The sequence below is a fragment of the Chiroxiphia lanceolata genome, chromosome 19 (assembly GCF_009829145.1).
Source record: "Chiroxiphia lanceolata isolate bChiLan1 chromosome 19, bChiLan1.pri, whole genome shotgun sequence".
NCBI classification, from domain to species: Eukaryota; Metazoa; Chordata; class Aves; order Passeriformes; family Pipridae; genus Chiroxiphia; species Chiroxiphia lanceolata.
This window is the reverse complement of record NC_045655.1, coordinates 9,153,662-9,180,907: the sequence shown is the minus strand read 5'-3', so window position 1 is coordinate 9,180,907 and position 27,246 is coordinate 9,153,662. Positions and strand designations below refer to the sequence as shown.

At 40.5% G+C, this 27,246-nt stretch overlaps 1 protein-coding gene across 16 annotated transcripts in view; it reads left to right on the top strand.

Annotated features, from left to right (window-relative positions):
* The first annotated feature begins 229 nt into the window (after window positions 1-229).
* Window positions 230-27,246, top strand: part of BPTF (bromodomain PHD finger transcription factor) — a 61,914-nt gene continuing 34,897 nt past the window's right edge. For 8 of the 16 annotated variants that reach the window (XM_032706527.1, XM_032706534.1, XM_032706530.1 and 5 more), the window contains exons 1-11: window positions 831-1,023; window positions 11,874-12,696; window positions 19,332-19,555; window positions 19,700-19,900; window positions 20,414-20,599; window positions 23,183-23,344; window positions 23,506-23,681; window positions 24,609-24,964; window positions 25,235-25,366; window positions 25,891-26,020; window positions 26,736-26,871. In XM_032706527.1, the coding sequence (XP_032562418.1) occupies window positions 831-1,023; window positions 11,874-12,696; window positions 19,332-19,555; window positions 19,700-19,900; window positions 20,414-20,599; window positions 23,183-23,344; window positions 23,506-23,681; window positions 24,609-24,964; window positions 25,235-25,366; window positions 25,891-26,020; window positions 26,736-26,871 (2,719 nt within the window). Of the gene's footprint in view, window positions 1,024-11,873; window positions 12,697-19,331; window positions 19,556-19,699; window positions 19,901-20,413; window positions 20,600-23,182; window positions 23,345-23,505; window positions 23,682-24,608; window positions 24,965-25,234; window positions 25,367-25,890; window positions 26,021-26,735; window positions 26,872-27,246 lie in introns of those variants that run through there. The other 8 variants (XR_004360278.1, XM_032706523.1, XM_032706525.1 and 5 more) reach the window with 6 other exon arrangements.

Here is a 27,246-nt window from a genome sequence, read left to right as displayed (position 1 = left end):
CCCGGTGTGTCCCGGCTCTCGCCCGGTCCCTCGGCGGTTCCCCCTCAGCCGCGCCGGGAGCGCCCCCTGGCGGCGGCGGCGCGCAGCGCGGGCGGTCGGTCACGTGAGCGCGCTCGGGGCCTGGTGCCGCTTCCCCCAGTCAGCGCGAGCGGCCGAGGCGCAGGCGGGGAAACAAGATGGCGGCCGGCGGCGATCCGGAGCGGGGCGCCGGCGATTCGCGCTGAGCCGCGGCCCTCCCGGCCCGGCCCCCCCCGGCCCGGCCCCGCGCCCGAGCGGGGCGCGGAGCCTCCCCGTAGCCGCCTGTCCGGACTTCCGAGCGCCCTCCCGAGCCGCCCTTTCCACCACCCCCCCCCGCCTCCCTTCCCCCTTCCCTCGGCCAGCGCCCAGCGATGCGGGGCCGGCGCGGGAGGCCGCCCAAGCAGCAGCAGCCGGCGGCGGCCGCCGCTCCGGCGAGCGCCCCGGCCCCGGCGGGCCCCATCGGCGGGCTGCGCTCCCGGCAGCGCGGCAGCAGCCGCGGCAGGTGGGCGGCCGCGGCCCAGCCGGAGACGGCGGGGCCCAAGCAGAAGGGAGCCGGCGCTGCCCAGGCCTCGCCGCCCGCCGCCGCCTCGCCCAGGGGGGGCGGCAAGAGGAAGGCGGGCGGCGGCGGCGGCACCCCCGGTGGGGGAGGCAGCGGCGGTAAGGGCAGGGGCAGGGCCGGGGCGGCAGGAGCAGGGGGAGGAGGAGGAGGCGCAGGAGGCAGCTGCAACAGCCAAGGCAGGGCTGCCTCGTCCAGGAGGAGCATCAGCAAAGTGGTGTACGACGATCATGAGAGCGAGGAGGAGGAGGAGAGCATGGTGTCCGAGGAGGAGGAGGAGGGAGACCCCGAGGATAACCAGAACTCCGAGGAGGAAGAGGAGGAGGAGATAATGGAGGAGGAGGACGACGACGACTCCGACTACCCCGAGGAGATGGAGGATGAGGACGACGCCAGTTATTGCACTGAGAGCAGCTTCAGGAGCCACAGCACCTACAGCAGCACCCCAGGTAGAGAGCCCGTGGGCGAACTCAGACAAGTCGAGGGGTCCCCCACATGCTCCCTCTAGGTTTGCAGATCCGGTCCGCGCTCCCAGGCGCGGTGTGAGGGATTTCTGCGAGCACTCCCGGGGACAGGGGGTTGCAAATAACCGGTGGCAACCCCACGGATGCGGGAGCATTAGGAGATGCTCCCAAACACATGCAGCGAGAGGAGGGAGGAGGGCGGGCGGGACTGGCTGTAACAAGGGGATGCTTTGCAAATATGCGCGTGGATTGTGGTGCCTGCAGAAATGATCCACCTGAACGTGTCGCAAACGATGTCAAAAGTGCGTGGAGCATTTCTCTTTAAATTTAAAAACAAGGGAAGCGACAGGCACGCCTTGCAAAGAGGTCCTTTCAATTAAACACAGGAAGAGATGGCTTGTGCTTGCAAATGTAACTTGATGTTGAAAGGAAAGGAGGCACATGCAACTTGGAAGTGGTCTTAAAAAAACCCCGAAAACCCCAGAAACACTGAAAATTTTCAGGCTCTCGAAATCAGAGCTATAACTGGATCCAGCATTTACTGGCTTTAAGACAAAAGTAGCTTTCCAAGGAGGGAAATGAGGTGCATTGTTCAAAATGGAGATTGCATTGTTATAGTTTAGGGAAAAGTGCACAGGGCCTCATTGCAAGGGTGTAAACCTTGTTTTAGTTAGGCTCGAAGATTAAAAGGTGGAGGTCGAGTCAAAAGTCTTGGGTTTAAATGCTACGTTTATCTTAAGATATAGCAACCTTTAAAACTTGTACTGGGATTACAACTCGTTAAACATCATTGTGGTTATTTTTTTTTTTAATTCTAGTGGCAAATTTGGGCACAATTTTTTAAGACCTGCTCTTCTGTGTGTCCTTAATTGGTTCATTAACCATGTGGGTTTCAACCTTCAGAAATTCTTTTATTTAAACTTAAGCACTTTGGATTTTTTTTAACTTATTATAGAATGGAGTCCAAGCTTAGAATATTTTATTTTTTAATTTTTTTTTTAAAGTGTCTGAACCAGGAGAGTAGTTAAGCACCTATGGTGATTTGGGCTCCAGAATAGCAGACACTGCTATTTTGTTTGGCCAGTTTGTAAGAGGGAAGGAACAGGTTGTTGGTGTAAATGCATTGCATCTTAACTGAAAGTTAAGTAGTAAGTTTTGAGTAATTATCTGATGACTTCTTAAAAGGGGGAAGTACTGGCTGCTAAATGTGTCATTTGTTTTTATTTTGGTGAGTTCAGGGTATCAGCTCATTCTGTAACTTCATAATAGTCCTTTAAAAGGCTCTGTGTGTTTGTCTATATATTTTTTAACCTATATCCATATGCTCAAAAATGTAAATGAATCGAACTAAATACATACATTGCTAAATTAATTTAATTTAGAGATAGTTTTTAAGAAGTTAGTTTACCTGTTGCAGGGGTGTCCTGCAATCAAATTGAAATTTTTGGAATATTTTTTACTTTAAAGGTTGAGATCTGCCTTCACAGAAGAAAAAAGCTTTAAAGCACTCAACTTTTAACTCTTCATTTTCTGCTTAGTTGTGGTAACTTTAATTTTTATTACTTTTTGAGTGTGCTTATATCAGGAAAATAATATATTTATGATTGTAACTGGCTAGGTCAGGAAAATATTTTTCACATGAGCATCCAGGTTTCAAGTGAGTTGTGCAGAGAATGGGTGGATGTGGTTTTTGAAATGTGCTCAGTGTTTTGGCAAATCACAGGACAGCTCTGTGTGCATTGTTGTACAAGCAGAGACAGGTTTTATGTGGTATTGAGGTGTATCAGAAACCATTTTGATCATTTATATGTTTATTTCTCACCTGCTCAGGATGACTTCAGTTAACTTCTTTCAGACAAGTGCAAGTGTAAGCATTTCCACCCTTAGGTGTTTTTTCTTTATGCTGAGTTTTCGAGAGTTAAAACATCCATGTTGTTGTTTTGGTGATTTTCTGGTGGTTCCCATTAGTTCAATATTTGCCTAAAGGTCTCTCTCCCTCCTCCTCTCTCTCCCAGGCGTTCTGTTGCCCTTTTGCAAAGAAAATATAAACTTTTCATTCACTCAGCTCAGTCTGTTCCTCTCCGGGACATATCCCTGTGTGGGGAGCAGGGCTGTGCTGTGGTGGCACTGATGGAAATCCCAGTCTTGTCATAATCCAGGGAGAGATACTGGACATCAAAACAGCCTTAACAGGCAAAGGAAAGGTTCATCCAACATCAGTACCTGTGTCTGACAGTGGCCAGTGCAGAGGGGAGTTAAAGCACAGATGTGTCTGAATTAAATGTTCCTTCAGGGGCTCCAGAGCTGTTTGACTCAGGTGCACCCTGAGCCAGAGCTGGTCTTCAGCTGTGTTTACATATGGGGTTTTTCCTTTCAGATCTTTGTCTTCAAACCAGACAAATTGTAAGACAGTGACAGAGTTCCTGGTGAACTGGAGGCCTTGAAGGAGTGTTTCTTCCCTTGGTTTAAACTCTCTCCTGACAGAATCCTGCAGTTTTTTACCAGAGGAGATGATGAACAATCCTTCTCCTCTTATCTTCCCTCAGTCATTTGCAACCTGAATTACAGCCACTCTCAGGATATAGTCTTAGGGGCTGAGGAGTTTATTTTTTGAGAGCAGGATATTAAAAAATTACCCTCCCAGTCAAACTCCCCTGCCAACCAAGCTTTTACACATAAATCACATCCCAGTTAAACGGGTGACTCTTTGTACAGTCTTTTCAAACTTCCATTCAACAATGAATTAAAAGATCACAGAGCAATGTCTCAAGCCAAGAAAGGCTCAGTTTTTATGCTCTGATGGGGAGTTTGATTTATCTTGAGCTTGGATGTAGTAAGGATACCTTTTTACTATGTTGTTGTTATTATTATTGTAAGTATTTAAAGAAGCAAAATCTTAGGAAAGGTAAAATGCCTTTAATATACCACTTAATAATAGTACAGTAAAAGCATATAACACTTATAATTTCACACAGATTTTGTGTGTGTGATGTCTCTTACCCCTTGGCATTCCCAGCAGGTGGATGTACTCTTAGGACAGGTATCCTGTGTATCTTGGATCACTAAACATTTTTGCCATTCCCTGTCCACTGTAAATTCTACTTTGGGCTTGTCACCCTTGTATTATAGTTACCAAACATTTTCCATATGTTGCAGAATTTTAAGGGAAGGGTTTAATCAAGGTGCCTGGAACTCCTTCACTTTTTGTTTCTTGATTTTTCTTCCTCAGAACCTAGAAAAACTAGGTTTTTCTTTAGGAAGAGCTGTACGTCTAGATTTTGGCTGAGATCATCATCATCAATCTGTTGAACAAGCCCGAGCCAAAATATTTGTCCTAAAACACATTAAATAATACTTTTAGGTGGATTTTGTTAGTCTGAGCACTTGCAGGACTTGACCATTGCTTCTGTTAACCGGTTACTTCACATTTTTCTTCAGAGTGAAAGAAAGTAGCTGGAAAGCAGCATTCTGTGTGTCTGTAGTGATTTTTTATCTTAACGTTTTTCTGCTCTTGAGGAATTGTTTAAGTGGAGACAATGAGATAGGACAGTAAGATATGCAGCCTCTTTTGTGTGCCAGGAGAGGAGATTTACCAGCCTCCCAGACACCTTACCTGGGGTACCCTCTTCTCTAAATTAAACCTGGTGTGCTCTTATTTTACCGCTTAGTGATGTGCACTTTGATTTGTGCTCTAGAGGGAACGATCACTAGTTCATCGTGCCAGTCATGGAAAACGTAGGAGAGAGTCCTAACAAAGAAATTGTGAAGGCCAGAGGAGTAAATCTGGGGCTGATCCTCCTGTATTGACTTGTAAATTGGCAGTTTATCTGAAGAGGGTGTTTGTCACTTGGGTCATCTCAGGAGCTCTGTGCTGCAGGTGCCTCACCCTTATCAAATATGTGTGTTGTAAAAGGGAGGATAGTTTGATGGGCTGCTGATGAGTTTATTGTGCAAACTTTTTGTGTAGATCTGCAGTAAGGTGAATAAAGGTGGATTTTAGACTGGGGCTGGCTCTCAGGGCTCTCTGACTTCTGAAATGAGTTACTACTTATCCCGAGTGTAGTTCCTAAGAAACTGTCAAATTGTTCCAGAAAATCATTATGTCAGTGCTACCTGTATTTTTGGGCAGGTTTTTTTGCCTGGGTTCAAGGCATGAAAGGGTTGTGCCTCTGAGTCCTCAGGATGACAGTGTGGGACCTCATCTGTTACTTGTCTTGCATTAGTTCTCCAAATGTTCAAGTGATGCCACAGAACTCAGTGGGTTTGTATTCCTGGCTCCTGCTGGGAGGCTGCTGATGGCCATAATGGTGGGAAATTAAATTCCTAATATAAAATCCATAGAGAACCCTAGTTTAATTTAAAAATGCACTGCTGACAGGTGTACAAACTGAGAAAAAGCAGCTAAAAGTTTTAAGGTTTTAAAAGAACATCAAGACCTCCAAAAGTTTTAAGGTTTTCAAAGAACATCAAGACCCAGTTTTGTACAGGGCAAGGCAGGAGTCAACATGTGAGAGAATTTGTGTGACAGGGGTGCACTCAGGATGTAGCTTCATAACCTGTTATTTTTCCATTTGTGTTTCAACTTCCAAAGCTTTTGTGGTGCTTGAAATGTCTCATGTTTACTGTTGGTTTAGATTAAGTTTAATCTGGTTTATGTTTGGTGTTGTTTACTTTTCTTTTTCCCACAAGTAGTTACAAACACATCTTATTCTTTCAGAATTTTTTTCTGAAAGAGGCTGTTCGACTTGTGAATATTAGAAACGTGTTGATTATCAGGTTGGCATTTTTAGAGGGGGAAAAAAAGTGTTTTGTAGAAGTCAAAGCCTTTAATTTTGGCCCATCCCTAGAAAAAGATTTAGAGTCTTCTATTTCGGTACTGCTTTTCATAATATATTCTTATTTTATGTTAAACTCATTCGTTTTACTGCTTTTTCTTCTTTAGTGTAAGCTGAGCAAATGTTCTCCCAAGGGGTTGACTTTTAATTAAGGAACCAGCTTGGATATTGCTGTGACAAACATGCAGCTCTCTCCAGTTTCTGCATTCTGCTGTGAAAGGAAAGAAAAACCCCAAAAAACCTTTTCTTATGCATTTTCATCGACTGTTCCCAGTTTTCTCAGTGATATCCAACAGGAGCTGTGTTGCTGTTCAGTCCCGTTGGAAATGTGACTGGTGCAAAGCAGTAACAAGAAGTGTGTGTTTATTGAAACCAAACCAAAACAGGGAGTTCAGGAGTTTCCAGGAGGAAGGAAAACGTAGGAGAGGGCGTCTTCTCTAAGGAGCACTGTGCTCCCAGGACATCATATAGAACTGCCAGCTGGTCTTTATGTTGAGAAGTTTTTACAGTGACTCATGATGTGGAAAACAAAACCAGCCCAGTTCTACTTTACTAAAGATGGACTTTTATGTGAGAGTTGTGTGAGGTTGGACTTGACTCGTGGAACTTCAAGCCAAAAATTCATAATCTCTTCTTGGGGGAAAATTGAAAGTCTTTGCACTTGCTGGGGTCAATTTTGTGGAGTGCAGCTGAAGGGTGGTGGGGGTTGTTCTGTATTTTCCCCCTCCTGTGACAGATTTATGAAGTATCTGAAACTTCTTGGTCTGACTTTTCTTTCCCCAATACCCTTACCAAGTTTATCCTCTCCACGGCAACAGTGAGCAGGAACCCTGAGCTTGACTCAAGCCCTGAGAAATTATGAGGAAGGGAAAGTTTTTAGAGACCAGTTTTGAGCTTTCAGACCAAGAAAGGATGGGCCAAGTGTATATTTTTCAGGTCATACCAGTGCAGTCACCACTCTGTCCCTGTTCTAACAACACAGTGATTCTGGCAGAGCATTTGTCCTGTAGGATCCCATCCACCAGTCCAATATTTGGAATATTTGGGCTGGAAGGCTCTTTACTGGTCCTGTTCATCTGGAGAGGAGGGATGTGTAACATCACTGAGACAAGGCAAAAGTGGATTTTCGGGATTTTTTTTTTTTAGGCTGCATGTGATTGGAATAACTGAAGTGCATGAAAGTCATACTTAGTCCTGATCCAACCTTTCTGTATTTTGGACACTGTCAATAGTTCATTGAGATACTCTCTTTTAAAACTCTCTACATAAGACGCTAAAGATGGTTAAAGTAGTTTTAAGTTCTGTATTCTCCTGTGGTAAAGAATAGATGTGACTTTCCCTTTTCTTCTCTCAGTCTGTGAATGAAAGTAGAGTCAAGCTTTTTGGTCGTTTCAAACTCCTTTTAGTTTCTAAATTTTGGAAAGGTCAGCATTTGAACCAAATAAGTTGAATAGATGGAAATATAAAAAAAAAGTAAAGCAAGTGTTTGGGTTTTTTAAGTAAATTCTGGTTCTGGGTGTTCAGACTGTTCAGTAACTTCATTTTATTTCAAATATCATTAGTGTGTTTGTTTAAATATTTGTAATATAAATTATTTTAGTAGATCATTGTAAGTGTAGGCTGTAATTATCAATATCTATAATTAAATTTGCCACGGGAATAAAATTATTTACTCTTTAATCCTAATTACAGATTTAATTTGATCTTCAACTAGAGAATTCAAAGTAGGGACAGGTAACCAGTGCAGGCTGCTTGGGCACTTTGGAAGACAACTAGTGAAGGAATGCCAGTTAAAAGAAATTTGTGCTGGATAAAAATATAATGCTGGGACACTAAAGGTGATCTGGATCCTGTCAATAGTCCAGTTGTGGCAGCAGGAGACTATTGGCAAATCCATTTGTCCTTCCAAATAAAGCTGTGGAATTTGAGTGGTGCAGAAGTGGATGTTTTCTCCCTTTATGCTACCTCAAACTTGGAGGTGAAATTTGATTCAGAGACTTAGTTAATATGCAAAAACCATCTTAAAAGTATCCAATTTGCATGTAATAAAACTTGAGTGCGTTTTGGGAGACTGCAGTGTGTGTAAATTGAGAGTAGATATCTTTAATTGAGAGTAAATTCATGTGGATTCAGTTTAAAGTCTGCTCAGTCAGGTGGTGCTCAAAGCAGAAGGAACCTGCTCATGCACCTGCTCTGGAATCCTCTTGGTGGTTTTTATTTCAGGCAAAATAGTACAAACTGCAATTTTTCCTTGAAACAAACATTCCCTGTGGAGGCCAAAATCTTTGACAAATGACAAATGAAAAAAAAAAAGTTGTTGTCAGATCCTAGAATCTGTAAAGTAATTTAAAATCAAAATGAAGAGACCAAAGTTTTCTGTTGGGCTGTGGGGTTTTTTGTGTCTGCCAGTGAATGTCAAATTCCAACACTGGACAATTTGCCTTGTGGAAAAGAAGATTGTCCTTGAAAGTGAAGAGCTTGAAGAGCTGGGTGTGTTTATGGTAGGAAAGCATTTTTCAAGGTTTGAGCGATTTTTTTTTTTTGTGTGTTTCTGAGAGACAATTGGATAAACATGGACTGTGATCTTCAAAAACCTTCACAGAAATGAAACTGCTGCAAAGCAGGGTGAGCTGGGTGGGGTGTGAGCACCTGGAGATAATCAGGAGTGAAGAAAGAAGGTTGTCCACCCAACCAGTAGAACACAAACATTTCAGCTCAAAAAAAGAGGCTGTAGCACTTTGACATCATTGTCTGATATTCCAGTGACCTGCACTTTTAATTTCAGTTCAGTGGCCACTTAGAGATGCTTCAAGATTTATGAGCACCTTGGCACCTTTTCACTGGAGATTGTTAGACTGCTTGGGTTGGTTGGGTTGGGATTTCTGGCAGGTTTTTGTTGGTTTTTTGAAGGTGTCTGGAGTGTTCCCTGAGCTCACAGCTGATGCATTGATCAGTAATAAGTATAAGCACAAATTGCTTGGAATTTCTGAATTTCCAAATCACCCTTTGTGGTTCCCTTCTGAACTTCAAATTCTAGTCAGCCTGGGTACACCAAATGTTAATAACAAATTGAAAGGGAAATTGGAAAGAAAAAAAGCCGGCACAGAAAGATCTGAAATACTGTGCCACCAACTCATTCAAGAAAAATACAGTTTCTTTCTAAGACATTCTACATCTCTGAATACTTTCCTTTTTTAGCTCTGGAAACCAGTTCATATGCAGTTCAGAATTCTTCAAGGCAGTTCAGTGTCTGAAAAGAGAAATGATTGGAGCTCTTGAGCTGTGGTGTGTGATTTAGTGTGGATGGGGAGTGTTGAGAGAGCAGAGTATTTTAATGTGCTGCAACTGTGAGGTGTAAGACAAAACAGTGGACAAAGGAAGCACGTGTTTTATAATGCAGTATGTGTTTCTTACTGTCCCAACTATTAGTTTTATTATTACTTTTAAAATTTCTGTGCAAACGTGAAAATACATGAACTGATGGCAATAGTGGAAGTGTTAGGGATTAATTTTTTCAGAACATACCAGGAATGCCTTGGTTTAGGATTCTTTTTTGATGTGACAAATACAGTGGCCTTAAATTGCATCGGGGGATGTTCAGAGTAGGTATTAAGACATTTTTTTTCACTGCAAGGGTTGTAAAGCACTGGAACAGCTGCCCAGGGAAGTGGTGGAGTCCCCACCCCTGGAAGTGTTCAGAGGATGTGGCCCTTGAGGACGTGGTTTAGTGGTGAACGTGGATGGGTTGACAGTTGCACTTGGTGATCTTAAAGGTCTTCTCCAACCTCAGTTATTCTGTGATTCCATACCTGTGGTTCTCTCTTGGCAAAGAGACATCAGCAAAGGGGGTGTGTGGGGAGTCTGCATAGAACAAGTAGAATTTTGTTGGAGGGGAAAAATCTCAACCCATGAGAAGAAATCAGGAGCCTTTGGTTGTTTCAGCAGTGGTCCTTCATTGCAGTTTGTCTGTCTGAAATTACGGGGGTTTGTCACTCCTGATGAGTTTGGGTAAAGCAGGGGGAAGGTCCTTGCTGCTCTGTCTTGAAGGGCTCTTTTGTGGCTTTGCTGTGTGACAGATACATTTTTCTGCTACAGTTGCAAACACTGGAAAGAATCCTAGTTGATAACTCTGCTGGCTTTGTGATATTTGGACTCTGTGAGGACCATCAGTGATCTCAGAGTATCTGTTCTGTGTTGTTGATGTCCTGCATGGCCAGCTGGGACTGGTCCCACACAATATTGAAGGAAGGTTCAGGGCCCTGAAGGAGCTTAATGTGTGAGTGTGTGTGTGATTTTTGCTTTGTGGTCTTTGCACAAACCACAAGTGGTTTAATTAATCTGTGATTTTGGATCATGGTGATAGAAAAGCTGCGTTTCATCTAGAGAACTCTTACTTTGGGCCTGGCTGTGAATCTCCTGTGTCTTGGTGTGTTTGCCATGATTAAACATTTTCCACTGATTAATGCATGTTGGAAGACAGTCATAGAAGCATTCTTTCATTTTCCACAGTCACAACTCCAACTTCACTAAACTTGGAAAGTTATTTTTACCCTCAGATGATGTTGACCCATTACTTCTGCAGTGGAAACATCTGGCAATTCATCCATATTGTTTGAGTGTGTAACTTGTTGCGTAAGATTTAATTCTTTAAAGTTGGAAAGGGAGAGTTTGTCTGGGATCCTTTTACCATATCAGCTCAGGAATTAATTTATTTTTCTCCTGGAATAATTTGTTATGCATCAAGGTGTTTCTTAAAGGTAGCTTTTCTTTCTGGTAACTTTTTTTCCCTTTTTCAATGCATTAAAGTTTAAGGTGTTTAAGGTTCAGCAGGATCTGCCTTAACAGGTCTTCTCCCCTCATTAGACTTATTTCCTGTATTTATGGGGGTAATTCTGAAGTTCAGTTGTTGGCCAGAATCTTAGTGTGCTTACCAGAGTTCAGTTCTTGGATTAAACCAATATGATGGTTTATGAGATTGTCTACATTTGATTAAATTGGCTTTTTTCTAAAAATGGAATTAAGTTTAATGAGTACATCCTAAAACTTACCCATTAGCTGCTAAATAGTTGCACATTGCTGGATTGTTATTTTGGTAGATGATTAAAATATTTCACCTGTCTGGTAGAGTCCTGCACAAAAACTTTCCTCTTTCGTATTTCCTTCTGCTTGGCATCAAGGGTAATGGAATTAAAGGGAAGGAATTCTTATCTGAATTGGCATCTGAGACTGAATTAATTATGCTCAGTGTCTTTTAGGTAGTAAAACAGCTCTTTAGTTTAGCTTTTTGTGTTAAGCTTTGCCCTTCCATAATTTTGCCTCTTATTCTGTGGATATTGCTCCTGTTTTATTGAAGCATGAGAGTGGATTGGGGTTTTTTTGGGTTGGTTGCTTTGTTTGTTTGTTTTGTTTTGTTTTGTTTTCAGAAATCAGGAATTTTTGAAATATTTTCATAAAACATCACATTTAACTTTTGTTTGTGGCTTGTAGATATCTAGGTGAAATATCCTAGTTAGAAAGCAGTGGACAAAGTGCTTTAGGTTCTCTTTTGTATTTTCATCTGTTTGAAATCGATGTCCTAAGACATCTGCTTGAAATGAGCTTTCCTGGATAGGAGAAGAGCTTGCAGTATTTTAGTACAAAGTATCTGCTGTTTGGAGCTTGGTGCTTCGAGTTGAAACAAGTCATGCTGAAGAAAAATGAGAAGAATTTCTAAATTATTATTTTTTTGGCTGAGGGAAATGTCTTTCATTCTAAGTAATTCCAACAATTAAATTTCTAGATGTCATTTTAAAGATTTAGTAGATGTGTATTATAAAGGAAATGCAACTGCTCTTGGTGTCTAAAGCAAAACTTGAGATATCTGGGATTATTGGCTGAGTTGTCACACTTATGTAACTGTGAAGATTCCGAATCCTTAATTTACAATAGTTTACAGTGTGAGACAGTCATTGATGTTTAAACATGTTGACCTGACTGTTGGCTGTTTGGGTTTTTTTCCAGGTAGGAGAAGACAAAGAGCACATCGTCCTCGCTCTCCAATACTGGAAGAAAAAGATATCCCACCCTTGGAGTTTCCTAAATCCTCAGAGGACTTAATGGTGCCTAGTGAGCATATAATGAATGTTATTGCCATCTATGAGGTACTAAGGAACTTTGGCACTGTTTTACGCCTCTCTCCTTTTCGTTTTGAGGACTTCTGTGCTGCTCTGGTAAGTCAAGAGCAGTGCACACTTATGGCAGAGATGCACATAGTGCTTTTAAAAGCAGTTTTACGTGAAGAAGACACTTCAAATACTACCTTTGGACCTGCTGACCTCAAAGATAGCGTTAATTCCACTTTGTATTTCATAGATGGAATGACGTGGCCAGAGGTCCTGCGGGTTTATTGTGAGAGTGACAAGGAATACCATCATGTTCTTCCTTACCAAGAGACAGAGGACTATCCTTATGGACCAGTAGAGAATAAAATCAAAGTCCTGCAGTTCTTAGTGGATCAGTTCCTTACCACAAACATTGCACGGGAGGAGTTAATGTCAGAAGGTGTCATTCAGTACGATGATCACTGTAGGGTTTGTCACAAACTCGGGGATTTGCTGTGCTGTGAGACCTGCTCGGCCGTGTATCACCTGGAGTGTGTGAAACCCCCTCTGGAGGAGGTGCCCGAGGACGAGTGGCAGTGTGAGGTCTGTGTGGCACACAAGGTGCCTGGAGTGACTGACTGTGTTGCTGAAATCCAAAAAAACAAGCCCTACATCCGACATGAACCCATTGGATACGACAGGCACAGGAGGAAATACTGGTTCCTGAACAGGAGGATCATCATGTGAGTAAACTAATAATTTCTGAACAGTCATATTGTGTTGGATGTGCTTCAATACATACTGTAAGTTGCTGTTGCCATCTTAAAGCTGTTCTTTCTTTAGGTAAATCCATTGCTTGCTGTTCTCTTAGCAGGTTGCTAAAGACTGTGTAATTAATCCATCATATTTATCCAAAATTAATATTCTTATAATCCATATATCAAAAGCAAGAACAACCAAGACCTCATGCTTAACATTAATGTGCTTAAAACACATGAATGTGAGGAAAAGGAAGGGAATTTTCATGAGAACCCTCCAGTTTCTTGCAGAAGTTACTGAAGAGAAGTTGAACTCTTTTTATGACAGGTTGTGGTGTATCATTGCTTGGGTGGTGTTTGGCTGCCAGCTGCTGGTTTGATACTTTTGAACCTGAATTTTTAGAGGCATTCCAAGATATTCACCATAGAAATGCAGGAAATGCTGCATTGAACACTTCTGCAGTGTAAACAAAGTCAAAATAGCAAGGCATACCTGTCTTCAAGGGAACTGCTTCCTGTGTTTCACACACTTTACTCTTACTGGTTGGTCTTCAGATGCAAATGTATCTCAAAACATTATGAGTAATCAAACCCTTCTTAGTGAGGGCATTGTGCCCTGTTATTTTTTACTTGAAAAGTTGAATCTGAAATTATAAAAGCACTTCTGGAGTTTCACAAGAAAATAGCTAAAGATTGGGGGTTTTTTAATGAAAGACAGTTATTATCTAATTGTTCTCATAACAGAGGAGAAATAATGTTTAAGTGACATCAATGGTATTGTTACTTCATGAGAAATAGAGATTTTACTAGATTTCTTAAAAGCTTTCCATTCAGTGTGGAGAAAATAAGCCACAACTGGGTACCTTGACAGAATTTCGTACCAAACAGGTCACAGGGAATATTAAGACAGTAACCAGTGTCTTTAAAAGGGACTGTTGATGGTGTTACATCTTGCAAAGAAGACACTTCTAAGGTCTCCTGGTAGTCCTTCAAAATGTGGGGCTCTGATGCTTTAAGTATTAATTATTGCTGCTCTTTGTTCCCTGTGTTCTCCTTTCACACTTGTAAAAAAAGAGTGCACGTTTGATCATTTTTAGTTTCTCTATACTATAAATGCCACAGTAGTTTCAAATGATCTTTTAAAGGAGGCAGGGCATCTTTTATACTCTTATCTTTTTTTTATCTCTACACTTCATGTTTGTACTCAGTCACGTGCTCTGCAGTAAGTGGTGGATCATTCAGATGGTTCCCCAGGATGTGACGGGCAACCTGAAGCTGTTGAGATCCCAATTCTTTGCCTCAGACAGAATTTTCTACCTTCTGTTTCCAGAAAATGTGTTGAAAGTTTGATTTTTTTTCACAAAAAGCCTGGTTGTGAAGGACACAGAGCTGGGATTATTTTTTGCTCTACTTACTTGTGCTTTAATAACTTATGGTCTCCTCTGTGTATGGTTTTTGTGTCTTTCCTCTCAAACTCTTCAGGGCAAAGCTGCTCTGAAGATGAGTTTGTCTTCACTACTCTACTGTGCTGGCAGAGCTCTGGGAATTCACATAAAAAAATCGAGAGTCACTCACTCAAGAGGTGATTTTAAGATAAATAGGCAGACTTTGTTTCCTCCCTGTATGTAGCAGATTGGTAATTATTTTTAACTAAACTTGATCTTTGAAACAATGTTTTTTTTCCCAGTGAAGTGGAGTGTTTGATATTCAGAAGGTTTTGATACAGGCAATACCTGAACATGTTTTAAACTAAAATAAGTCTTGCAGGTGCTTCGTGATCCTTTGATATTTGCACATGTGAGGGTTGTTTCTCACATTGGTAGTAATTTTAACTGCACTACAAGAGGCATCTTCAAAGGTTAAATGTATTCAGTTTTTTAAAAAAACAGCATTTTGGCATTCCTGTTAGGAGTTCTGTGGGCAAATTATTTGTTTCAGGAATAATAAATCGGGTTTGATGAAGCTGGTTCTGGCAGATGGGCAGCAGCAGTGCTTGAACAGGGCAGTGTGAGATGAACAGAATCAGCCAATTCCTCTGGACTTCTCAGGGAACTTTGACATAATTAAATTTATGGACAATGTGCCTTAAAACTGTACTAAAACCAGTTCATAGGGGGATAAAAGTATGTACTACACAACTAATTTCCAGGGGAATTCAACTTTAGTAACTCATGTGGATATTAAACTCTGTACTTGCAGTTTTTAATGCCCTTTGAATTCAGTAAGCACTTTGTGTTGCAAACCCAACCATTTTGCACATATAGACAGATATATATATATATAGTTACACACTGAAAAAGACCAAACCACCCCTGATGTCTTGGATAACTGAAGAATAACTTAAAAGATGACTGCCAAATGCTAAAACCTGAGATTCATGAAGTAATATTATCATATCAACTTTATTAAAATGAATAGAATGTATTCCCCAGTGCCATGTGATCAAATATATCAGGGGAAACTAATAGATCTAAAAATAATCTGCACAAATACCCATTTGATATCTTGCCCAGGGGGATTAAAGAGCTGAAATCCTAAATTCTTGGTGGGCTTGTTTTTCAAAAGGGTTTTTAGGGCTTTTTACTTCTTCTCCCCTCTCCCCCTTTAAATATCATAAATCCATCATACCACTGGTTTTGTCACCTTTTAAAGGGTTTTGTAGACTTGTTGTTCTCTGATACTTTTATTTCCATCACTTGCTGAGTGATGGAAGTCTTGTTTAAGCCCTTCATTGTGTTTTTGTTTCTCTTTTCCATCTCTTCTCTTTTACAAAGATGGAGAAGTGGCCACTGAGGGGGTTCTCCTCATGAATGCCCATGAACAAATATCAACAAGATTAAAACAAACCCAAAAAAAAAGGGCAAGAGAAAATGCCTGAGGTTTTTGTTTCAAGCTGTTTACAAATTAAGGCTGATGCCTCTGGGTCAATTGTATTTGTTTTACTTGTGAAGATTATTTCTGCAAGTTAACAACTCTGAAAATTTAGGACTTGGACTCGCATTGTCCCAGTAAACTCCTGCAGCGTTTTAACCAGTTATCTTTCTATAAATATTGAGATGCTTTGGATTTATCAAGTGTCTGTGGAAGAAGATAATGAAACAGTGTGTGGCTTTCATTTTGATAGCAGAAATAGGGCACACATTGTTATTCCTGAGTTGTGTGGATCTTCCTCGACAGTCAAAAGCAGCTTCAGCGTTTTTGCAGCCAGATTTGTCATGCTGTTTATGTTCTTAGTGGGTCCTCCTCTATTTTCTCCAGTTAATTAACAAGGGTTTGGGTCTTCATTTGAATGAATGTTTGCTTTAAACAATTAACTGAATTCCTCAGTTTCTAATTGTATCAGCATGGAGTTTAGGAAGGGCTGTATCTACTACTACTACTACTACTATTTCACTATTACTTGAAAGTTCGAGCATCTTCTGTGGTGTTGTTTTTATCAGTCTCTGCAGCCTGCTGGGGAATAGTTCCTGGCAGCCAAGGAGGCTGAAAGAGGTAGGAAATGCTCATGTGATCCTTTTCTCCCTCCTTGGCCTCACACATTGTATGTGACTCAGCTGAGTCCCCTGGAGACTCACTGGACCTGTGCAGCACCGAGCTGGCAAATCCGTCTGGCTCGTCCGAGAAAAACAGTGGGAATCAGTCCTTGTGCAGCCCTGGATCTTTCCATCTTCTCTTTATGACAGCCCCCCTGATTTCCTCCGAGGGTATAAGTAGTGTCCCTTTAGCAAATGCAACAAGATGGTCAAGGAAAGTTAGCATAAATCATTTAATTGTTAATTTAAATCTTAACTAACTTGGCCAGAATGGATTGCATGGAATGATTTCTGCTGCATCCTCCAAGGCTTCCCCTGGCAGGCAGCTGAGTCTTGACAAGACGTCTGGCCAGAGATGAGTTTGGTGGAAGCACAGACCAGCCAGCTTGTGCCATTTCATTTTCTGCCTGTGCTTTGTCAAGAGAAAACTAATTCCTGAAATTCTCCTGCTAAGATTGTGAGAGCCTTCAGTTCAAAACAAACTCTGCTCAAACCCTGAGATAAATGAAGCAGAAGGGTATTAAAATACTCTTGGATAACCTCATTGTCTGCTTCTAGAACATTGTCTGAGCAGTTCTTTAAGGGCAGGACTGGAATCACACATGGAAGGATTGGCTCCAGGTGCTTTCTGCAGGACACTCTTGGTGCTCTGGTGTCTCTGCTCTTCTCATGAGCCCTGGGGTTTATTGGCCTGCAAACCTTTCCTGGTGCTGAAGGCTTTCTCTTGAGTTATCCAGGGAAATTAAAGACAGCAGCTAATTGCTTTGCAGTCCAATGGAACCTTGTAACACTAGAATAGAAAGGTCTGAAGGAACAGGAAAAGCCAGATGCTGCTTGGGCTGTTCAGGTGACACAAACACACATCCTGGATGCCTTAGCATGGATTTGCTGGACAGGGGGGAGAAGGATGAAAATAAGAAAACACTTGGATGATCCCCATCAAAATTGAAGCAAGGTGTAGAAACCTCTGTACCTGAGCTGCTTGTCTGGGAAATGGGTCTAGGCACAGCCTTCCCTCATGGAGTGATGGGAATATACGGTCAGATTTAATCTTATATGTTTTTTCCAACTCAAGTGACTCTGTGATTCCATATAAAGCATTCACATTGTTGCATATCTAGGTCACATAAGAAGATGTATAAATGGCATTATTTCTCTAGCAAATAATCCTGTAGGCGTTCAAAATGAAAGGTTAAAGTTCCCCTTTTGGTGAGTTAAGAAATAAACAGCATCATATTCTGCAGTCCCGTTTGTCAGGAGCAGGGCAGCCTTACAATCCCCGCTCAGCCGGGGTCCTGCACTTGCCACTTCCCTTGGAAATTTGCCAGGGAAAGCTCAGAAGGGATACATTCCCATTTTGTTTCATCCTTTTATTTTCTCTGGCTGTATAAGGCTCTATTCTTGCATTCTCATCCCCCTTTCCATCTTGGTTTTTGGGTGTTTGCCTTTATCTTCCTTTGCTGTGGCTTTTGTTCACCACCAATAATAAAAGCGCTGTCATTCCTATTGTTGTTAGTAAATAACTCTTGGTTTAGAGGAAACATGGTTTAAACAGTAATTTTTCTTTAACATGGAAGTTCACAGGCCCAGAATATTCCATAGAGTCAAAGGATTGTCAGTGTTCAGCTGTTACTTTTTGATGTTGTATGTGGACAATCTTCCTGAAATGAGCTGTTTTCTGAGAAAACTTGTCAAGTGTAACAGGTTGGTGTGGTTAAAACAAAGGGAATGTTGGCAGTTTAGAGGAATGAATGGGTAAAGTAGAATGAGTTGCTTTTCATGAGCAAATGCCTTTATGAGAGAGATGAGAGTATTTCTTTGCAATAAACCAGTTTTTTTCATCAAAACCAAAAGTCTGTTTTGTGATAATGGTTGTGACAAGTGAGTAGTTGAATTTTGAACAGTATTGCCATTATTAGCTTCATAACCACCTTATTTCAGTAGTATCCTGATTGGGTTGCAAATATTAGTTGTTTCAGAAATACCTTGTGGAAGCTGCCTTAGGACTGTTTGTGTTTCTGAGTCCCTGAGGCCAATTTTTACCATCTTTATAAGCCACGGAGAGGCAGCCAGGAGAGAGGAACCTGCAACAACCCCCACAAGGGTCAATCTGTCAAACTGCCCTCAGCTTTCCATTCCTTTGGACACTTTGGATTAGGATTATCCATGAGCCACAGGCCTGCAGTGCTTTGACAGGTGGTGCAAGTGCAGCAGGAGTTTAATTCCTTTCCACAGTGAAGGCCGGGGGGTAAATCAGTGTCACCCCCTCGGTGTTGGGAGCGCTGGGATGTGGTGTGGAGGTGAATGGTTGGGCTCAGGGCCAGCCTGGAGCTGCTGCTGCTGCTCAACAGGGCGGAACAAGCCAGGCTGAAGTCCAGAGTGTTCTCCTTGTGCTCTCCAGTGCTCCAGGAAAACCTGTTACCTGAGATATTTATGGAGCTCCCTCAGATCTGGTGGCCCTGCTGGGGCGCTTTTGGCACTGTGGGCCTCCAGTAGTTCTGTTTGGGCTTGTGGGGTCATGGAATAACCCAGAAAAAAACAGTGGAAATCCCATGATCTTTTCAAAGGATTGTATTATGACTTTTGTCCCTTCCTGGTGCTTCACAGGTGGATGTTGTAGAGATGCCAATATAAAATATTTCATGGATGTGACATTGTACTCTTTGAATTTTCTAACTGTGCTCTTTCCTGAACGTGCAGTTACAAACACCACCCATTAGGGATTCTGGACCCATACCCTCTTTCATTGCAAACTGTTTGAGACTTAGTAGTAAATTACTGGTTACAGTAGTACTAAATATAATGAGAATAAATCTTCTTGTCAGATTGGACTAACAGGTTTTGAGGAGACTCTTCAGAAGCTTTCCCAAGGAAGCTGTCAGGAGAACTGAGGGAATGAAGACAGAGAGGGAAGCAAAAAAGGAATATTGAGTATTAAACTGGGTGCATACAGGTGTCTACATGTGATTTGTTTGTTCACAATCAGGTATTGGCATCTAATAGTTCTCTGCAGAAAGCAGACTGATACTAATCTCTGTCATTTATCCAGATATTTTAAAATTAATATTTTTTTAAATACTCCTACAGAGAGGAAGATTCAGAAAGTGAGAAGGATAAGAAAATCTGGTACTACAGCACAAAGATCCAGCTGGCAGAGTTGATTGAATGCCTGGACAAAGACTACTGGGAAGCTGACCTATGCAAAACTCTGGATGAAATGCGTGAGGAGGTTCATCGGCACATGGATGTGACAGAAGACCTCACAAACAAAGCAAGGGGCAACAACAAGTCTTTCCTTTCTGCAGCAAATGGCAAGAATATTTTCTTTAATGGGAATAAATGTTGCACTTTGAATTTATTTTATATCAGAAGCAGGATTTATGTAGTGTTATTTGTGCTCTATGGCTCTGCAGGTGGTTGTTTATTTATTGATGACAACGTACTTTCTGTTGTAGATGAAATTTTGGACATCATCAGAGCAAGAAAAGGAGAAATAGTGGAAGATAAAAACACAGGAGATGATGAAGGAGAAAAGGCCAAAAGTGATGGTGATAATGACCAGACAGATGCTGAGAGAGACAAGGAAGAATCAGGAGACCAAGATAAAATTGAGGAAACACAGAATGAGCAAGATGTGGAAAAAGAGAAAACAGAAGGTAAAACAAATCTGACTGTGCTTTAACAGCTCCATTTCAGTGAAGTGAATCTTTAGTTAAGAGCTTCACTTTTCTTTAAGTGTTAATGTGATGCTTTTTTTTGGTATGATTCTCTAAGATATTTTTGTAATAGGTGATATTTGACAGTTCCTTTGTGCTTGCATGTTGTAGTTGTTTTTCTTGTTAAGTAATTGCAGCAATTTTCCTACTTCTATACAGCTTCTAGATCCCCTGCCTTGAGGTACAGGAGGCACTTACAGGTTGTGATCAACAGGTTTATAGTAAGCCATATTACATAATTTTTAACTTTTTCCTCATCACAGGGGGTTTGTTCTTTGATTCTGAGACAATACTGTCTCATAGCAAAAGGAAAGAAAAGGAAAAAGCTCAATATTTTTCAGCATTATCAACCAACCAAAAAGCTGCTGCAGTTGCTTTCTGTGGATGATGCCAAATGACATCCTGAGGCATAATAAAGAATATCCCTAAAGTTTTGTTGTGGTTTTACTGTAGAGGCAACAGTCGTTGGGGATAAAAGTAACTCTGTGACACCAAGCACTGATGACAACACCACAAATCCTTCTGCAGGAGACAGTAGTTGCCCTGAAGGGAAGAACGTGGGGTGTCAGTCAGAAACCCTTGATAGCAACAACGTGGCAGAGAAGAAGGTGGCACCAGAGCTCCCCCTGGAACTCTCAGGTACAGAGGGCACTGTTACCGATGCCTCTGTAATTTGGGGAATCTGTGAAGTTTTTCTCTCTGATTTGTCCACTAAAACCATTCCCAGTGTATATCACTCATGCTGTTTGCTTGCAGTGCCATCCTTACTGCTACGTTGTCATTATTAACATTTCAGAGTTAATTTTCTTGCAACTGGTGCTTGAAATCCGTGATCCTCTGTGACAAGAGCATTGTTTCCATGCCTTCTGAAGATGACTATGGCTAAGCTTTTTATTTTCTATTTTCCTTATATTTTATTTTTTCCATAGTGATCCATGATGATTGTTAGCGTCCTCTCAGAGTTTATTTCAAATTCTAATTTGCTGCTGGCTCGTTTATTATTTTAACCTCTCATTTACTGTATAAATGACTAACAAACAAAGCATTTTCATTCAGTGTGAAAGCAGTTTCATTCAAGGTTAAAATTGTCATGGTAGGAATTTTAAACAGATTGAAGAATTATAAGCACAGGGGCTCTTGTGTTTTAATGTGTTTTGTTCTGCCATGTCATGATTCAAATGACATAATATATATTATTGAATTAAAAAAACCTAACCAAACTTTTGCTTTAGGAATAAACAGGACTTGACTGAATGTAACTTAAATTATCAGTGCTCTAATTCAGAATTATTTTCTATTACATTTAGAGTTATATTCTGTACAAGATTTACCAAATAACCAAGTGTTGTTCTAAACAACTGATTACTGTTCAAATGATGGGGATTTTATTTTCAGTTCTTCAAAATCTAAACATGCTCTAATCTGTGTTGTAGCCATACTCAGTGTGTTATGTTTTAAAAAGTGGTGGTAAATGTTTTCCCTCCTACAGAAATAGTTTTCTGTGCAGAGACAGATTGTAGTCCTTGAACTTGTGAAAGTCAGTGCATCCAAACCTTGTAATAGACTTTCTTAACAGGAGGACAAAATGAAAATTAAGATTAATCTGTAATCTGGAAGCCTCATATTACACCCTTTTAGTACAGAAAATGTCTTAGTGCATGAGACAAACCCCATATATTTTAGATACTTGGCCAAATATTTTTGCCTGTTCTCATATTTTTTATTCCCTTTTAAAGTTGTTAAATTGAGGTTTAATTGGAAAGATACATATCCTGTAATTTTGTTTCAGACACATTTCTGGGTTTGTATTTTATTTTAAAGATTCACTTATGTATTTATTTATTATACTTTCACAAGTACTTTTCTCCTTCCAAAGCTTCTGGAAGTTAAATTAGTGGGTTATTTTTTTTGTAGGAAAGTGTGTGTGGAGAGGGTTTTTCCTTGTGTCTGATTTACTATATTCACCATGATGCTTGTGTTCCTACTATGAAATTCCAGATTGAGACTCTCCTTTCAGAGGGAGGGAAGGATACTGAATTAGGATCAGCGAGGCTTTTCCCTCCAAAGAGGAGGAAAATAAGAGTAAAATGTAAAGTTAGACAAGAATGTCTGTCACCATCCTTGTTAAATATAATTTGGATATTAGTCTTTATTAATGAAGGTCTGGCTTGGGTGCTTCCATTCTATAAACAGGCATGAAAACAGTTCCATCTTTCCTCATAGTAAAAAAGGGAAATGGGTCAAATAGGGGTGGTCAGCCACTGGGCAAAGCCAGAATTGAAGATGCATTCAGGTTAAGGATCCTCTAAGAATCCCAGAATATTAATCTTGCTGCTAGGAGTGAATATTGCACAAAAAGCAGGTTTTTATTCTCTCACCTTTCTTAACAACAACAGAATTCCTGATGTTTTGGGAGGATTCTGGAAACAGAAAGATCTTGTAGTTTTTAACCAGCTGAACTGTGCCTCTTTAGCACAAAATCCAGAAGAAATGGCTGGTTTGAGGGACAGGGGCTTGTTCTTGCTGGGAATGTGGAGTGGTTTATTTGGAGGTAGCTACAAGTCACTGATGTTTAGTCCAAAGGTCCTTCTGGGGCAGCACAACAGGTGAGGTGACAATAATCCCACAGTGTCAAGACACATGAACAAGGACAACTGGGGAGCAAGAACCCACATTGAGACCCCTCAGACTGTAAGGAAAGGGCTGATATTTCCAGTGGGGCCAGTTGAACTGAAATCTGAGCTGAAGACGAGACAGTCAAACACTCTGTGGTAAACAAGGGGAACTGAAAGGTCTGTGCTTTGAGGGACAGGTAACACACAAGAAAGCCAAAAGAGGGAAAATCACAGCAGCTGCAGGAAGACCAGATTTTATGAAATCTGAATTCTAAATGTAAAACAAAGCCTCAGTAGAGGGTTCTGTGTGTGTGCATCTGTAGGAAAAAAAATTGTCTTGGATGAAATATGAATGTGTCTTAAACACCAGTATGAATTTCAATTCTTCAGAGCTGTAAAAGTTGAAACTGCTCAAAAGAGAACAAAAAGTACTTTCAGGGATACAGTGCTCTGAAGAGAATGAATATTTTATGAGTATTTCCCTCCAATCCAGCAAAACATGTTCATCTGACTTTTTCTGGTGAAAACTTTAAAGCTTAATAAAATTGCATTGATCCAATTTAAAAGAAAAGAAAAAAACCTAAAAATGGAAGTTGTTCTTTTGTAGAAGAAACTGGTCAGATGATCCCCAGCAACAGCAGCAGTGGGTCTGCTGCACCTCCACAGCCAGATGTTGAAAACAGCAGTGGCAGTGAGCAGAATGACTCCATCAGGACTCTGGATGATGCTGAAAATGCAGAGAGGGGATCCCAGACTTCAGAGGACATAGGTAATAATAATAATCATAATAATAATAATAATAATGTCTCCAACTTTCATTTTATGCATCTTTTCACTAAACTTCTTTTCCTTCATGTCGTAACTTCTATACATCAACAGAAAACTCCCAGTTTTTAAGTTTAAAAGCCTTTTTTTTTTTTTCCTGGGCAGGAGAGAAATCTAATGGTGAAAGAAGTGATTCTCCAGGAGCAGGAAGAGGCACACCAGGCTCGACACGAATGCTCACCAGGTTGAGGAATCCAGACAGCAAACTGAGCCAGATGAAAAATCAGCAGGTTGCTGCTGCAGCACAGGAAGCAAATAAGTTATATAAAGAAGCCAGAGAGGTTTGTGCACATCTTGGAAAACTCAAAGGAGTACCAAAAAATGTTCTAGAGAAATGCTAATTTATTTAAATAATAATAAACTTTTATTTAAAAATAAAAAAGTGATTTTGGCAGGCAGTGGAGGTACATAAAAAGCAGTAATAATAGATTAGCAAATGGTGAAAATGTAAAGTCACAGGAAGCTTTATTTCTCCTTGTCCTTTGTCTGTGCTCTCTTGGTTACTTTCTACAGAGTGATCTGACAGTGACCCAGTTCACTCCTATAAATGTTTTGTATCACTGTGAGTTGTTTGTTGGGGTTTTGATGGTTTGTTTTGGTTCTGGTTTTTTCAAGTAACCCAGTTTGTCCAGGAAGGAAGTGTTTGACTGTTGGGAGTTCGTTGCAGTTCGTTGCATATTGTTTAGTGTATTAATTTTATTTTTGTTAACTGATTTTCCAGAGGAAGTTAGCATTTAGTGTATTTCTTGAGAAACAAATTGGACCAGTGACTTCATCCATGTCATGTTTTCAAAGTCCAAGATAATTGTTTGCTTTGCTCTGTGTCTGATTTGTGTGATGTACCAAGGAGGGGGTGCACAGAAAGCTTGACTGAGTTTAGTGAAGCTGCTTTCCCAAAGCTCTCTCTCCCTCCATAGGCATAATTCAGAGCAGAAAAACAGGTTCCTGTTTGGACTGTGGAGCCTGGATAGTGCTCTTTTTTAATGTTAAAGTTGATCCTGGGAATATCCTAACTCTGTTTGCAATCAGTGATGGAGTACATATATTGGATAAACAGTTATTTGTGTCTACAAACTGAGGCAGGATATTTTTATTCTTTTACAGATAGACAATTGAAGCCTAAATCATAAGTAAATAATCATAAATAAGCAAATAGAAATATTGGAAACTTAAATGTGCATCTTTAAAATCGTTTTTTCTTCCATAAGGTTCTGGTGGTGAACTCTCAAGGCGAAGTCTCCCGAGTGAACACCAAGAAGGACGTTGTGATTAAAGGAAATATGAACAATTATTTCAAGTTGGGGCAGGAGGGGAAGTACAGAGTTTATCACAACCAATATGCCACCAATTCCTTTGCATTGAACAAGCACCAGCACAGGGAGGACCACGACAAGAGGCGACACCTCTCCCATAAGTTCTGCCTGACCCCAGCTGGGGAGTTCAAGTGGAACGGGTCTGTGCATGGCTCCAAAGTCCTGACCATCTCCACCTTGAGGCTCACTATTATTCAGCTGGAAAACAACATCCCAGCATCATTCCTTCACCCTAACTGGGCTTCCCACAGGTAAATTAAGAAATGGGAATACATATCCTCTTGTTTCACTTGCATTTTTGCTAACAGTGTTAATAAGAAACGGTCTTTGTTTTTTCAAGTCAGTGCTTCAGTATATTAAAATATAAGATAATGTGTGTTTATGGTGGATGGCTAAAAGAATTGTACATTTGACTAAAATATTGCAGTATAGGAGTCTTTATCCTACCATTAAAACTGTTAACACAGTCTACTGTATTAGTGATGTATATGTTTCAGGTTTTGCTCTGTTTTCCACTTTAGGTCTAACTGGATTAAGGCTGTTCAGATGTGCAGCAAGCCCAGAGAATTTGCACTAGCACTGGCTATATTGGAGTGTGCAATTAAACCAGTTGTCATGCTGCCCATCTGGAGGGAATCCTTGGGGCACACGAGGTAAAATTAATACGTATTAAAATATTTTTGAATATGAGAACTTCCTTTGGTTTACAATTACTAGTTCCTCTAAGCCTGTAAGAATTATGTTTAAATTGAGTCAGTCATTCAGCCCTTGAAGTGCTTTTTCTCAACACTAAGTCATGACACTATTTTTATAGTGTCATTGCTCCTGTGTTTGCTTTATTTGAGCCACAGTCTCAAAGTGCCAAAACTTTGGGGCAGTAGAAAAGCAAATTTCAACACTCTTAAGTTCAGTGGAGTCTGGTTTTTGTCTCTCATTGGTGTCATAGGAGCAGAAAATAGATGTGTCTGATGTTAGACACAGTTGCAGGCAGCTGTGTTTGCTTTACTGGAATAGCCAAAAAAAGTGGTGTCACTGTTGCAAGTAATACATAAAACTTGATTCTGGGCATTCCTCTTAACTTCAGATATTTAAAGTTATTTAAAGGGGCACTATGTGCTGTTGGATTTTTATATTTGCTTATCCTGTACTTAAATGCACTGAAATCTGTGTGGGTTAGATTACGCAGAATGACAGCAATAGAAAGAGAAGAAAAGGAGAAAGTGAAAAAAAAAGAGAGGAAACAAGAGGAAGAAGAAACCATGCAGCAAGCTACGTGGGTGAAGTACACATTTCCTGTCAAACACCAGGTGAGGTTTTCTTCTGTGGGAAGAACAAGGAAAATACAGAAATGGTTGATTTCTGACTCTTTTTCTGTTTGCATTTTCAACTTAACTGTGTTGATGTCCTCATGTTACTCCCTGCCCATGAATTCAACCACATAATGTTGGCCTGAGCTGCCTTTGATGTGTGTGATGTTCTCAGTGACAGCCTGAGGTGACACGTTTGTCTGCCAGATGCAGCTTTTCCAATTGGAAGGTTCTAGATGGTCACTGGAGTCCTGTCTGTAGGTCTGTCCCTGCCCAGTGCTCCCCTCCCTCTTCCCAAAAAATTCACTACCTGTACTTTGGAAGGTTCTATAATAAGATGGGATCTACTATAGAAACCTCCTTATATTCTCCTACAAATGATACTGACTGCTTTTGTTGGAGTGGTTTGTTGCTCTGCACTTCTTGTAACAAACTTAGATTGATTCAAAAACTGCTATAATCTTTCAGCTCTTAGGTAGAGTCTCACTATTACATTAAATAAATAAGATTTTTAGATGTTACTACGATAGAATCAATTGAATTATCAGCAGATGTATCTTTAATTTTAGATAGTACATTATTTCTCAAGTATACTTCAAAAGTCTGTAAAATAAAATTTTTTGTTTGTCTTTTTAAATTCGTCTTTGGTTTTTAAATGTAAACAATAATGCAGCAAATAGCATCATTAATGCTACTATTTTAAAAATATTGACAGGTTTGGAAGCAAAAAGGAGAGGAATACAGAGTAACAGGATATGGTGGCTGGAGCTGGATTAGTAAAACCCATGTGCACAGGTTTATGCCCAAACTGCCAGGAAATACTAATGCAAATTACAGAAAATTGCTATCAAGTAAGTGTTTGCATTGCTTACACATTTTTTTTAATTACAGTTAATTATCTGTATGTGATATTTCTTGTGCAGACTTTAGGAATAATGTTCCAGGGAAACTTTTGTGGATATTTGCTAATCTTTGTCAGTGTAACACGTTCAGTTGTCACAGATATTTTCAGCTACATTAAATTGTTTCAGTTATGAAGTTGTGTGTAATATTTGTACAGCTTTGAATAGGCTTGTCTAAATTAAAGGTAGATCAAAATTGTGTAGATAATCAAAACCAAAAAGTAACATCTAAAGTATTGGGGTGTGTATATATATTCAGTATTGCACTAAGTTTAACCTGTGGTGTAACCACTGCATACTTAATTCTCTTTCTGAGTTTCAGTA